Source organism: Primulina huaijiensis, chromosome 11 (assembly GCF_012295235.1).
Source record: "Primulina huaijiensis isolate GDHJ02 chromosome 11, ASM1229523v2, whole genome shotgun sequence".
Classification (NCBI taxonomy): domain Eukaryota; kingdom Viridiplantae; phylum Streptophyta; class Magnoliopsida; order Lamiales; family Gesneriaceae; genus Primulina; species Primulina huaijiensis.
In genome coordinates, this window is record NC_133316.1 from 20,964,311 (window position 1) to 20,978,793 (window position 14,483).

Sequence of the window (14,483 nt, forward strand, 5' to 3'; positions counted from 1 at the left end):
AGGCTTTACCAAACACAATTGTTAAGAAAATATTATTACCCAAAAATTTTGGTGATCGACAAAATCAAAACTTCCTTGTCCATGGTATGTCAAAAAAGGGGAAAGAGAGCGGCTAAAGGAAATTTTGAAAGCAGAAGAATCAGTTAGGAAGAGGGTTGCAGAGCGTGCCAAAGCAGAACAAGCTAAACAAATCCAATGACAAAAAAAGGTTAATGTATTATATTTGTTTAGATGTTTTTGCTTGATTTCTTATCAACTGGAGTTTGTAATTTCATCTACTAAATCAAATACAACTTTTATCTTTACCTGGTCCAATTATTAGCTTGTACAATTATCTGCAAACTTTTGTATAGTTCTGCAGCTGGGTTTTCTCATTACCAAAAAAGGGGAGAAATTGTTAAGAAAGTATTATTACCCAAAAGTTTTGGTGATCGACAAAATCAAAATAGCACTCGACTGTTTCAGGAAATAATTGCAAAGTTTTATGTATAACAGGTAACGTTTCAACTGCTTAAAGAGTTCAGACCGCCTATCAGTTCAACCGTTTAAAGTAGAAGAAGTTCAATCTTCTCAACCAGCTCTTCGAAGAACCTTATGTCAAAGTCATTAACGAATCGTTTATTGTTTACTTAATAAAAGATAGTCTCTTACCGGTTCAGAACATTCAAATAGATTTGCACCGCTACAAGTCAACCATGTTATGCAAAGCCCCAAAATTGATCTACATTTAAGTCACTATCTCCAAAGAGAAAGATTACTTATGTCCTACAAGTTCTGATGGTAAAAACAGTTTCTATAAAAGAATACTCAGCAGTAACTCTTCTAGGAACGAGATTCAAAGATGTGCTAGCAAAGAAAATATTAAGTGCATTGTTGAAGAACATTTAATGAAGTTGCAGCTGATAGCGACACATCATTCTAAAGTTACATGTTAATGTTGCTAATCTTTTTCCGACCGTTGGAATGACAGCATATATAAGCAGAGCTGGAAGCATGCAAGCATACACGCACGATAACAAGAAGATACATAATAATCAATCTTTCAACAGCGTGAATCTTTCAAGTCTTCATACTTTAAGAATCTGAGCGCAATCAAAGATCACTTATCTCTATCGCTCACTCAAACACGCATTCTACAGAAAGATATCCGATCTCTCAAGGATCATATTCGTGCTACCAAAACAAGTTTGTTTATTTACATCAATAACCTTTTGGTTATCTGATTTATAGAAGTGTCTGGTAAACCAAGAGTTCTTAAAATCAAGAAGTGTAAAGTGATCACTAAGAATTCCAAAACAGGCAATGTGATATGTCCTGATTGGAGTGGGCTGTTGCAAAGAGTTTTGTAAAGCCAAAGTCTTTTAGTGGAATCCTTCCTACATAAGAAGAAGGAGTGACGTAGGAATTTTATCTCTGGATATCTATAAAAATATTGTCTTTACTTTCCACAAGCCTTTACATTTCGAATTATATCCTGTTGTTTAATATTTTATCCGATTGAAAATATCATTAGAAATATTGAACCGTCTTCCGCACCTTTTACGCGGTTCATACTTCTAACTGTTTGAGAGAAAAACTTTCAACTGCCTAAAAATGGTTGAAACCAAATTTAAAAAGCAAATATTTTCAAAGAGTTTATTCACCCTCCATCTAAATTCTTTGCCGATCCCAACAACAATATCCTATCAAGTTAACCGCATGCACCATTCGTTACAAAATTTAGGTCACACCATTAGTGCCGTTTACAATTGATTGCACGTACTCTTCTTTCTCTTTTTTCTTCTTTGCTTCTGTTTTCCAAACATTGAGATATGAGAATTCTGATTCGCTGATCTCAGTGCAAAAGCAGTTAAAGATTTTACGATAATCTAGATAGATCATAAGATATGTTTGGTGTATATCTACGTGTATTTAATAGGAAAAATTAGCCAAATTCTTCTGTAACTTGTTAAAAATTTGGTCATAGAACGGGGTACTGTCGTATCTGGTGTCACGTCAATATTCTGACGAAACAATATGAACTAAATTAAGAAAAACCAAACTATCCAATTTAGAGCAAGCTTCGACGACATATAAGATCAAGAGACAAAATAGAGGAATTTACCCGTTGATTTTTGTAATTTTTCCGTACATAGTATCGTGCAATAGCACATACATACCGCATACGTACATTCATACAAATGAAATAAGCTACGTAATTTGAACATTAGGTGCCAAAATGGTAGACCGTATGAATGGTTGGCACGTGCCAGGCGGCCTGAAAGTGGTTGGGATGCTACAGTATTCTTGCCAATTGTTGCTAAAACACGTGAAGCTTAGCTACCGGGAGGGCCCTTGCTATAAATGACACTATTGGCTTTATAAATTTGTGGAAGGAAAGTATCAACATTTGCACCTGATCTTATAACCACCACCAGCAGCGCCAGCACTTCGCGACCACTAATCTTGCATTATTTCCGGCGATAATGGTGACCGTGGAAGACATTCGCTGCGCACAACGGGCGGAGGGACCTGCCACAATCTTGGCGATTGGGACTGCGACTCCGCCGAATTGTGTCGATCAGAGCACGTATCCCGATTACTACTTTCGCATCACCGATAGCGAACATAAGGAGGATCTGAAAGAAAAATTTAAACGCATGTGTAAGAGTTTCTAGATCCGCTAGCTTCTTATATTTATAATCAAAGATTTTTCGACTTTTTGTACCTATATTCTTGTTGATCTTACTACATGCGACATATATCTTTTTTTTCAAGTCTCTCAAGTCTCATGTGTCCTAAGTGATTTCTTTTCATGCTTTCTGAGAGAACAGGGTTAACCTTTTTTTCAGTCAACTAACTTTACCTTTTTGGGTTTTAATCAATTAACTGTTCAATTTTTTTGTTACGATCGGTACTTATCTTTTCATATTAGGTTATTTTGATCTATTTACTTCGGAGTGATCAATTTTCATCGAAAAACTGGATTAACAGACATCATAATGAAAATGTATATGAAATGAATCAAGAAATCTTCAATTTTTAAGCTACACTAGTTAGTTATTTCCGGCAAAAATGGACCAAAATAGCCATTTTTTTTTTTTTAAAAATAATGTACTGATCGAGAAAAAAAATGAAAAATTAGTGGAGTAGAAACCAAAAATGGTAATGTTCCTGGATAAAAAAATACCAACCCTAATGAACATATGTGTTGGCCGATGGTAATGTTAAAGGGAGAGAAGTGAATAGTTTTGATGAAACCTTTGTTAATATTAATCCTAAATTGTCCTTCTCTAGCTCACTGGATAAGACAATATCTGTTTAACTGAAGGTGCATGTTAAAACCCCACACCAGGCACGTGTTTCATTGATTTTGTTTTTCTCTATTTTTTAATGAATTATTTCGAAACTGTATTTTAGTCAATTGTTATTTTTCACAATTATGATATGTCTATCATGTAAATATAATCAAATCATAATATGTAATAATTTCAAAATGAGTATGACCCGTCAGCTAATTTTTATAATTCTGATATTACCTCTATTTGAATATAAATCAAATTAATTAAAAAAAACTTCACAAGTCCTAAATTGCTTTTACACCAATATATTAATAAAATGTCATAAGTGCAGTTTCAAACCCCACACCAAGTATTTTTCATTGATTTTATTTTTTTTTCTTTTTTTAATTAATTATTTCGAAATTGTTGTAGTCAACCATTAATTTTCACAATTATAGACATCTCTCGTGTAAATATAATCCAATCAAATTGTAATATATAATAATTTCAAAATGAGCATGACTCGTAGTTTTTATAATTTATGATATTACCAATATAAATTATATTAATTAAAAAACTGTAAAAGCACACAACACATGCAAAAAATAAGTTAGTGTATATATAACACATATTCACATGAAATAGGTTAATAAAAGGATAAAACTTGTGTACTCTATGCACACATAATTACTTGCTTACAAAATTGGTTTTCATGGATAATAAAAGGTTTGTAATTATTTTAAGAAATTTTGTGACTATATATTATGGATAACGTGCGATTTTTTTTTAAAATAATGATGTGAATTATATTAACATGTTTTTAATTTGTATGGATAGTGTATGAATATTTATATCAAAATTTTAGTAATTATATCAAATTATATATATATGTGTGTGCGTGTGTGATTGATTTGTTTTATGAAGCAAAGGTAACACGGTCATTTGATTTTCTGTCCCGATTCAATATTGAATAATTAACTATAACCTATTATATTCGTCAGTTAAGGTTAACCTCGTTAATTCTTTGTCGATAGAATCTATGAAACATTTAAAAAATATGGGGAGGCGGGGTGCATCTAAGACAAGAAATGCTTGTCGGGTGTATAGGGGAATATAATTTGTTAATTCTTTGTCGATAGAATCTATGAAACATTTAAAAAATATGGGGAGGCGGGGTGCATCTAAGACAAGAAATGCTTGTCGGGTGTATAGGGGAATATAATTTATTAATTCTTTGTCGACNGAAACCAAATTTAAAAAGCAAATATTTTCAAAGAGTTTATTCACCCTCCATCTAAATTCTTTGCCGATCCCAACAACAATATCCTATCAAGTTAACCGCATGCACCATTCGTTACAAAATTTAGGTCACACCATTAGTGCCGTTTACAATTGATTGCACGTACTCTTCTTTCTCTTTTTTCTTCTTTGCTTCTGTTTTCCAAACATTGAGATATGAGAATTCTGATTCGCTGATCTCAGTGCAAAAGCAGTTAAAGATTTTACGATAATCTAGATAGATCATAAGATATGTTTGGTGTATATCTACGTGTATTTAATAGGAAAAATTAGCCAAATTCTTCTGTAACTTGTTAAAAATTTGGTCATAGAACGGGGTACTGTCGTATCTGGTGTCACGTCAATATTCTGACGAAACAATATGAACTAAATTAAGAAAAACCAAACTATCCAATTTAGAGCAAGCTTCGACGACATATAAGATCAAGAGACAAAATAGAGGAATTTACCCGTTGATTTTTGTAATTTTTCCGTACATAGTATCGTGCAATAGCACATACATACCGCATACGTACATTCATACAAATGAAATAAGCTACGTAATTTGAACATTAGGTGCCAAAATGGTAGACCGTATGAATGGTTGGCACGTGCCAGGCGGCCTGAAAGTGGTTGGGATGCTACAGTATTCTTGCCAATTGTTGCTAAAACACGTGAAGCTTAGCTACCGGGAGGGCCCTTGCTATAAATGACACTATTGGCTTTATAAATTTGTGGAAGGAAAGTATCAACATTTGCACCTGATCTTATAACCACCACCAGCAGCGCCAGCACTTCGCGACCACTAATCTTGCATTATTTCCGGCGATAATGGTGACCGTGGAAGACATTCGCTGCGCACAACGGGCGGAGGGACCTGCCACAATCTTGGCGATTGGGACTGCGACTCCGCCGAATTGTGTCGATCAGAGCACGTATCCCGATTACTACTTTCGCATCACCGATAGCGAACATAAGGAGGATCTGAAAGAAAAATTTAAACGCATGTGTAAGAGTTTCTAGATCCGCTAGCTTCTTATATTTATAATCAAAGATTTTTCGACTTTTTGTACCTATATTCTTGTTGATCTTACTACATGCGACATATATCTTTTTTTTCAAGTCTCTCAAGTCTCATGTGTCCTAAGTGATTTCTTTTCATGCTTTCTGAGAGAACAGGGTTAACCTTTTTTTCAGTCAACTAACTTTACCTTTTTGGGTTTTAATCAATTAACTGTTCAATTTTTTTGTTACGATCGGTACTTATCTTTTCATATTAGGTTATTTTGATCTATTTACTTCGGAGTGATCAATTTTCATCGAAAAACTGGATTAACAGACATCATAATGAAAATGTATATGAAATGAATCAAGAAATCTTCAATTTTTAAGCTACACTAGTTAGTTATTTCCGGCAAAAATGGACCAAAATAGCCATTTTTTTTTTTTTAAAAATAATGTACTGATCGAGAAAAAAAATGAAAAATTAGTGGAGTAGAAACCAAAAATGGTAATGTTCCTGGATAAAAAAATACCAACCCTAATGAACATATGTGTTGGCCGATGGTAATGTTAAAGGGAGAGAAGTGAATAGTTTTGATGAAACCTTTGTTAATATTAATCCTAAATTGTCCTTCTCTAGCTCACTGGATAAGACAATATCTGTTTAACTGAAGGTGCATGTTAAAACCCCACACCAGGCACGTGTTTCATTGATTTTGTTTTTCTCTATTTTTTAATGAATTATTTCGAAACTGTATTTTAGTCAATTGTTATTTTTCACAATTATGATATGTCTATCATGTAAATATAATCAAATCATAATATGTAATAATTTCAAAATGAGTATGACCCGTCAGCTAATTTTTATAATTCTGATATTACCTCTATTTGAATATAAATCAAATTAATTAAAAAAAACTTCACAAGTCCTAAATTGCTTTTACACCAATATATTAATAAAATGTCATAAGTGCAGTTTCAAACCCCACACCAAGTATTTTTCATTGATTTTATTTTTTTTTCTTTTTTTAATTAATTATTTCGAAATTGTTGTAGTCAACCATTAATTTTCACAATTATAGACATCTCTCGTGTAAATATAATCCAATCAAATTGTAATATATAATAATTTCAAAATGAGCATGACTCGTAGTTTTTATAATTTATGATATTACCAATATAAATTATATTAATTAAAAAACTGTAAAAGCACACAACACATGCAAAAAATAAGTTAGTGTATATATAACACATATTCACATGAAATAGGTTAATAAAAGGATAAAACTTGTGTACTCTATGCACACATAATTACTTGCTTACAAAATTGGTTTTCATGGATAATAAAAGGTTTGTAATTATTTTAAGAAATTTTGTGACTATATATTATGGATAACGTGCGATTTTTTTTTAAAATAATGATGTGAATTATATTAACATGTTTTTAATTTGTATGGATAGTGTATGAATATTTATATCAAAATTTTAGTAATTATATCAAATTATATATATATGTGTGTGCGTGTGTGATTGATTTGTTTTATGAAGCAAAGGTAACACGGTCATTTGATTTTCTGTCCCGATTCAATATTGAATAATTAACTATAACCTATTATATTCGTCAGTTAAGGTTAACCTCGTTAATTCTTTGTCGATAGAATCTATGAAACATTTAAAAAATATGGGGAGGCGGGGTGCATCTAAGACAAGAAATGCTTGTCGGGTGTATAGGGGAATATAATTTAGTAATATTGTGGAATCTAATTTGGTTTCCATGTCATATTTTAAGAACGATTTGGGATTGTATTCAATATACAATAGGACGATCGAGTAGGTGTAGGGGGTGTTCATGTGATACTAAAGTTTCAAATTTGAAACGAAATTTCCCGATTGAGTCCTTCCCCTAACTCAAAAGGAAATTCGGTTTATTTGGTTTTGCATAGTTTAGTTTGGTCAGTAATCGATCGACCGACTAAATGATCTAGTCTAGGTAGGAGAATTCAGATTTCTGGTGGGTCAATTGTAAAATTGTTGTTAATAAAAAAAAAAAAGAAAACTGTCCATGTAATTGATAAGTAGAAACAAAAAGGGTATATTTACGCTTTTGGATGTAAAAAAATTGTAGATATTTAATTTTTGGTGGGAGATCCATGTTTCGATCTTCACGTTTTGCTGTCTTATGTAGGCGAGAAGTCGATGATAAGGAAACGTTACATGTATTTGACAGAAGAATTCTTAAAAGAGAACCCTAATATCTACGCATACATGGCGCCATCTCTCGACGCTAGGCAAGATATTGTGGTGGTAGAGGTCCCCAAACTTGGAAAAGAAGCTGCCCAAAAGGCGATCAAAGAGTGGGGGCAGCCAAAATCTAAGATCAGTCACGTGATATTCTGTACCACCAGCGGAGTCGACATGCCCGGAGCCGATTACCAGCTCACCAAGCTACTCGGCCTTCGCTCCTCCGTTAAACGCTTCATGATGTATCAACAGGGCTGTTTCGCTGGCGGCACGGTACTTCGCATGGCTAAGGACCTGGCGGAGAATAATGCCGGTGCACGAGTTCTCGTAGTATGCTCGGAAATAACTGCGGTGACCTTCAGAGGACCGAGCGAGAGTCATTTGGATAGTTTGGTGGGACAAGCATTGTTTGGAGATGGTGCTGCGGCGGTGATTGTGGGGTCCGACCCGGTTGTCGGGGTCGAGCGGCCGTTGTTCCAACTCGTGTCCGCGGCACAGACCATATTGCCCGATAGTCATGGAGCCATTGATGGGCATTTACGTGAAGTGGGATTGACTTTCCATCTTTTGAAAGATGTCCCATCTTTGATTTCTGAAAATATCGAGAAAAGCTTGAGAGAAGCATTCGATCCATTAGGTATCTCGGATTGGAACTCGATTTTTTGGATCGCGCATCCGGGAGGGCCCGCGATCTTGGATCAGGTTGAGATGAAACTATCCCTAAATCCCGAAAAGCTCCGGTCGACTCGGCATGTGTTGAGCGAGTATGGGAATATGTCTAGTGCATGTGTGCTGTTCATATTGGATGAGATGAGGAAGGCGTCGACGAAGGAGGGGCAGAGCTCGACAGGAGAGGGGCTCGACTGGGGGGTGCTATTCGGATTCGGACCCGGTCTCACCGTCGAGACGGTGGTTTTGCACAGTGTTCCAATCAATTGATTGAGGCCGGCCAGGGCCGATTTGTTCAATTTACCTGCTATATTTGTATCTTAAATTTATGGGGGTGTGATTCATCATATGTGCATTTTGCTTGTAACTTCGTATATTCAAATAACGTGTATGAAATCGCGGCACAGCAAATCTTTTGTTGCAAAGCTCGTTTATGCTAATTTCATGCATATCTACATTGTAGGATGAAAACATTTTGAAAAGATTCGGGTCGAAGATCTGTCTAACAAAATTGATTTTTGAGGAGATTGTTACACAAGTATTTTTAAAATAATTTCAATATTATATAATGACCAAGCTTTCAAGTTTTTTTAGATATTATTATTTCATTTGCATACGTGTGTGTGTGTGTATGGGTGAATTGACAAGGGTAAGAAACATTAATTTATTTATAAACTAATAGCTAACTATGCTCATGCATTGCGCGTATGTGAATAAATTTGTAAGGATAATTTAATAATAACTTATGCACAATGTTTTACATATAAGGAGAATTTATCAGTAAATTCATGATGAGGTAATAAAAATATTAAAATACCTTAGATATTTGGTTAGATATGAGTTTAGTGGGAGATAATAGAATACATGCATGGAGGAATATAGTCTATGGTACCTTTGATTTCAATTGTACTGGTGCTTTCACGTGATTCAAGTATGTTTGAAACTAACTTAGACAATCCGAAATCACGCACATGCGCAGACATATCATCACTCAAAAGAATGTTACTTGGCTTCAAATCGTCGAGAATCATCAGTGCCCATATGTAGGTGCTCAAGTGCATGAGCCCTATCGATGGCGATTTCGATCCTCTGCGTGCAACTTACGAAAGGACGATGAAATTGTAAAAGCATATCATGAAAAAAAAATAGTCAAAAATTATCATATCGTCTCATAAATTAATTTTGTAAAATAAATCTCTAATCTCATATTATTCATAAAAAATTATTATTATTATTTTTTAAATATAAAATATATAAACCCATCCCAACCACGAATGTAAAAAAAAAAAAAATCTGTTTTCTTAAAAAATAATAATAAGTTCAAGTGGAAACTGATGACAATCGTCGAGTGTTGAGACTGTAGAGAAGGGGAGAAAGTGTGGATCAACCTATAGTGGTTGTGATTGGTGAAGAGGGAAAATTCGTCGGAAAAAATAACTGAGCGGCGAGATGACGGAGGCGATGATAAGAAAGAAGGCGGGGATGGCGAGCGTGAAGGATATGCCCTTACTTCAGGACGGCCCGCCTCCGGGAGGGTTCGCGCCGGTCCGATTTGCTCGGCGGATTCCGAGTAAAGGTCCTAGCGCAATGGCCATTTTCCTGGCCACTTTCGGTGTTTTCTCTTGGGGCATGTACCAGGTCGGCAAAGGCAACAAGATCCGCAGGTAAATTTTGTCATAGTCAAGTGATTTTTTCATTTTGTCACGCGGGTGATTTGTGAGTATTTGCTATTTATCATGAGCTCCTAATTTAGCATGATGTTTTGTTTATTTGATTGGAGACGCTGGCTTTCGTGCTTTTGGTGATCAATTTCACCTAGTTGTGAGATAAAAAGGTGAAAGATAAAATGGTGAAATTTTTGATGACTTTTGAAAGTTATTTAGATCATTCAATCAGCGAACTATCGTCTGGTGATCTTAAATATTAAGGGGACTGAATGGTGTTTCATTTTTAATATGCGAGAAAGGCTTTAGGGACTTGGCATTATTCGTTTATCAGCTGAGTTATTGTAAAATTTTAATTTTTACTGGTTATTTTTTCTATCCAAAGTTCCTCTGCATTTTGACGACCCTTGGATTCAAGTGAAAAATCTATTTCACTTGGTATTCCAGATCTTATGTGTTTGATTCATGTGTAGATTTGGGAACATAAGCGTGGCTGTGTGGGGATATGATATAATATCTGTGATGTTTTCTTTTGTTTGATAATGATGCCAGGCTTGACAAAATATTGAATTCATCAAGCCTTCATGTGGTTCACACCCAATACATTTGAGTTTTGGGGAGGAAAAGGAGAACGCGTTGTAGGAGAGGGGAATTGGGCACCAAAAATGTGATTTGTATGCATTAGTTTCGTTTATGTCCACGTGTCCATACTTGGACAACTATTTGGTTGCTCTAGTATACTGCCAGCTATGGTGTACTACTATGGATACGGCATTACATGGATTTGAGATGAAACAATTTTCATGAAACTAGGATACAACCAGAAAGATATACACGTGTTTGCATGCATATATCTATTTTTATTTTTTTTGTATGTGCTTGTGTAAATATTGTGTAATACTTTAGTAAGAATATTAATAATTATAAATCACCATATATTTTGTGTATGGTAAAAGTTGTAAAATCTAAAACTAAAAAACCTAAGGTATTTTTCTTATCCTAAGTCATCTAATCAAGGTACCAAACCAATGGTTGGCTGTCATTGAAGTGGACAGTTTTGGTTCTTGGGTGTATCCGTATATATCAGAATCCTCAAAGAAGGGCTTGAGGAGAGGAAAATGAAAGATGGATGTATATGAGCCGACTAAGTTAAGCCATTCAATATGCAACTGAATTGATGCATTCAAGAATGGGAAATAGCCATAGAACCAGTGATCAAGTTTACTGCATAACTCATTGGTTGCTGATATCAGACGACATGATTGTTTTTAACATCTCATCTTGTAACTCATGTAGATTGTCATTCACCATTTGTTGTTTCATCCTAGCTTGAGTAATCTGTAACATTCATCTGGAGTTACATGGTAAAACATCCTTAACTGAAACATAGAATCCACTTCTTCAATGTCTGAAGTCCCTAGTTGATAAGCTTCGAAGAAACGATCTCAGGGACTTTGCTCTCTACAAGAGAAAACCTTCCCTCTCGAGCCGAGCCTGAGTTTAAGAACAGAAATTTTAGCCAAATATCTCCTCCAAACCCCCATCATACTGTTATTCCCTTCTCTGCTCCTTTTTTTATGCGCTCTTTTGGATTATATTTTGTAATCTTCTGTTTTTCCTTTGCCATTTCATTTTGTAAATCTTGATTCAGGAATAGTGGAACCTGAGTAGATCCTTGCAAAACCACAAAAGGAACTAAAATTGTTTGCAAAAAGACAGCCATCGATACTGATAAGAGCCACATGATCCATATGCAACGAGGCAATTTTGAAGCATCGACTGATTTCTCTTTCTTTGCATAAACCATGATCTTAATTGACATGGACATGGACCACATAGTCACATAAAGATGTTGAGTTATAAATTCTTGAAAGCCTCTGTTAACAATTAAATATGTTGTCAATATCTAGTTCTCTGGCTTATTTGCAGCCATTGGTATGTGAATTATTAGCAAGTTGCTACCGCCACTGTATTATTACAATATGGTGATTCTTGTATCTTGTTTCTGTATCTCCTTCTTGGTTATAGTAATCCTTATATTCTACTAATTTCAGGTGGCTATATTGGGAAATATGTCCAGTTAATTATTTTCCATAATATAAAATGGAGCTGAAATATTTCTTCCATACAGGGAATTGAAAGAAGAAAAATATGCTGCACGAAGGGCTATCCTGCCAATACTTCAAGCTGAAGAAGATGAAAGGTATTTCTGGCATTTCTTCATACCAGCCTTGAATATGATTCTACTTTTTGTGTAGTTTGTCTGATTGTCACTTCTTTCTTTTTTCCCCAGATTCGTCCATGAATGGAAGAAGTATCTCGAGGAAGAGGCCAGAATCATGAAAGATGTACCAGGTTGGAAAGTGGGTGAAAGTGTCTACAACTCTGGAAAATGGATGCCTCCTGCAACAGGCGAGCTCCGCCCTGATATCTGGTGAATCTGACACTCTTTTATCTCTGTTTTTCAACGGATGCAGGAAAAACACTGTTTCTTACCTGTTAGCTTCACAAATTTCCTAAGGCTTGTTTATTTCTAAAATAAAGGTTGAAAAATCTGTCGTCTTGTGTTGATAATCATTTAAAAGAGTGGAGTCTTGATGGCATTGATTTTTCGTTTGATTTCAGTCTCCTGACATGATAAATTATATAGCAATGAGTATTCTCAACATCAATTTTATTTTCGCAAAAATCTCTCCCGAATCAAATCTCCAGCTCTACCACAAACACGGTTCTGTCGATGCCCCACAGGATTTGAGCCGTTGATTTTAAAGAATTTGGTAGACCCCGCATATGAATTGGTGGACCCCACATAGATGTGGTTAAAATTGAGCCTTTGATCACCTCATGGGGCAGTGCCCCATAAGGTAGGATGAAATATTCCCACAAACACTATGTTAAAGCATTAATTTTGAGAATCTCTGGGTTGGTGTTCATCCAGGGCTTCCATTGTCAGGGAGATACAAATACATACTTGTGCATGCGATACAAGAAATCTCTGAAGCCTGTCAGGGAGATACAAATACGTACTTGTGCATGCGATACAAGAAATCTCTCTTTTCATTTTCAAGCAATGTCTTGATAACCAGATCGATGATCAAATCAGTCTATCTTACAAAATAATTCAATCGGTCGGATATAATATGAAATAATAATATAAGAAATAATATATTTTAAATTCTAAAGGTGATATACAAATAATAAAAAAATATATCAAAGTTTAAAATCCAAACAACATATATAATCAAATATAATTACATATTTAGACAAAAAAATCAAAATAAGCTTCGATATTATTAAAATAATTTTTTTTATCAAAATTCAAAATTCAAAATTCAAATAATCATATATATACAACTATAAATAAAATTTAAAATATAAGAATTAAATTTTTTTTAAAAAAATTAAGTAAATAATTAAATTCTAAACAAAAAATGAAAGAAAATGAAAAGAGGTGAAGAGTCCGGTTTTAATCTGTCCACAACTGGTTCATCACCTGTTTTTATCTGTTCTGATCATTTGACCATGAAAACAGTTATTAAACTTAGTTCGGGCGGACTTATGACCAGTTCTCGGTCGAACAGGCGGTCTGGTTTTTGGATACAATCTAAAATTTGCCATTCATTACATGACTTCGGATGGGATCATGAACCAAGTATACGTAATACATGAACAACAATTTATTCATTAATACATAAAAATATAAAATCACCATTCAAACTGTTTCATTCAAGTGAAAAATTATCTGTGCTAAAATAAAAACCACCTTCTGCTACTAACCAGTAACACTTCCCATTGAGACCACATTTTGATCCCTCGACAAATGCATTAAAAGCGTCGAAATGTTTGCTAAGTTGGCCTCGTTCCACCTCACAATAGAAAAGAATAGATCCATCGAACCGAACCTTGAAATGCCATGAAATCTCTCCATCAACTTCGAGTTTATGTTCTCCGAGGTCATCGTCTTTAGATTGACAATGAACTTTCAGAGGGCTGGAACTGTTCTTGAATTCCATTGATTACATGCACGTGGTATTTCATTCCAAATACCCATTATCCGTGGTCATCTTCGTGTACCCGAGCCACGCAAGACGTAAACATGTCAGTCATAGCAATGGCTGTTAAGCATATTGAAATGTGATTCATGTTGGCAAGAATTTTAAGATAGTTTTTATGTTCATTTGCGAAGAGATTGTGGTTTATTATACAAACATCCTCGAACATTATTTTGTAAATTACATTTATTATTACATGATCTATGGAATAGAGTCAGATTATCTGCCACAAATGAAATTTATGATTGTATATAATTTACACTAATTCAAATAACAGGAGTTCCAATAATGTAGTGTAAATCATAGTACATGTATTT

General features: G+C 34.6%; 2 protein-coding genes across 2 annotated transcripts; both read left to right on the plus strand.

The window, feature by feature from the left end:
- The first annotated feature begins 5,274 nt into the window (after positions 1 to 5,274).
- Positions 5,275 to 8,921, plus strand: LOC140989058 (chalcone synthase). Its single transcript, XM_073458235.1, has 2 exons — positions 5,275 to 5,547; positions 7,726 to 8,921. The coding sequence occupies exons 1-2, from the start codon at positions 5,370 to 5,372 to the stop codon at positions 8,718 to 8,720; spliced, it is 1,173 nt and encodes a 390-aa protein (XP_073314336.1). The 5' UTR covers positions 5,275 to 5,369; the 3' UTR covers positions 8,721 to 8,921.
- An 834-nt stretch (positions 8,922 to 9,755) lies between these two features.
- LOC140987276 (NADH dehydrogenase [ubiquinone] 1 alpha subcomplex subunit 13-B-like) lies at positions 9,756 to 12,786 on the plus strand. Its single transcript, XM_073455724.1, has 3 exons — positions 9,756 to 10,114; positions 12,246 to 12,317; positions 12,408 to 12,786. The coding sequence occupies exons 1-3, from the start codon at positions 9,900 to 9,902 to the stop codon at positions 12,550 to 12,552; spliced, it is 432 nt and encodes a 143-aa protein (XP_073311825.1). The 5' UTR covers positions 9,756 to 9,899; the 3' UTR covers positions 12,553 to 12,786.
- The last annotated feature ends 1,697 nt before the right edge of the window (positions 12,787 to 14,483 follow it).

What these genes read in the sequence shown, in the direction of transcription:
- LOC140989058 (XM_073458235.1), top strand. Translation starts at nt 5,370, where the DNA reads ATGGTGACCGTGGAAGACATTCGCTGCGCACAACGGGCGGAGGGACCT. An exon ending in AGAAAAATTTAAACGCATGT is followed by an intron (nt 5,548 to 7,725) that starts GTAAGAGTTTCT and finishes TGTCTTATGTAG; the next exon opens with GCGAGAAGTCGATGATAAGG.
- LOC140987276 (XM_073455724.1), top strand. Translation starts at nt 9,900, where the DNA reads ATGACGGAGGCGATGATAAGAAAGAAGGCGGGGATGGCGAGCGTGAAG. An exon ending in AAAGGCAACAAGATCCGCAG is followed by an intron (nt 10,115 to 12,245) that starts GTAAATTTTGTC and finishes TCTTCCATACAG; the next exon opens with GGAATTGAAAGAAGAAAAAT. An exon ending in CAAGCTGAAGAAGATGAAAG is followed by an intron (nt 12,318 to 12,407) that starts GTATTTCTGGCA and finishes TTTTTTCCCCAG; the next exon opens with ATTCGTCCATGAATGGAAGA.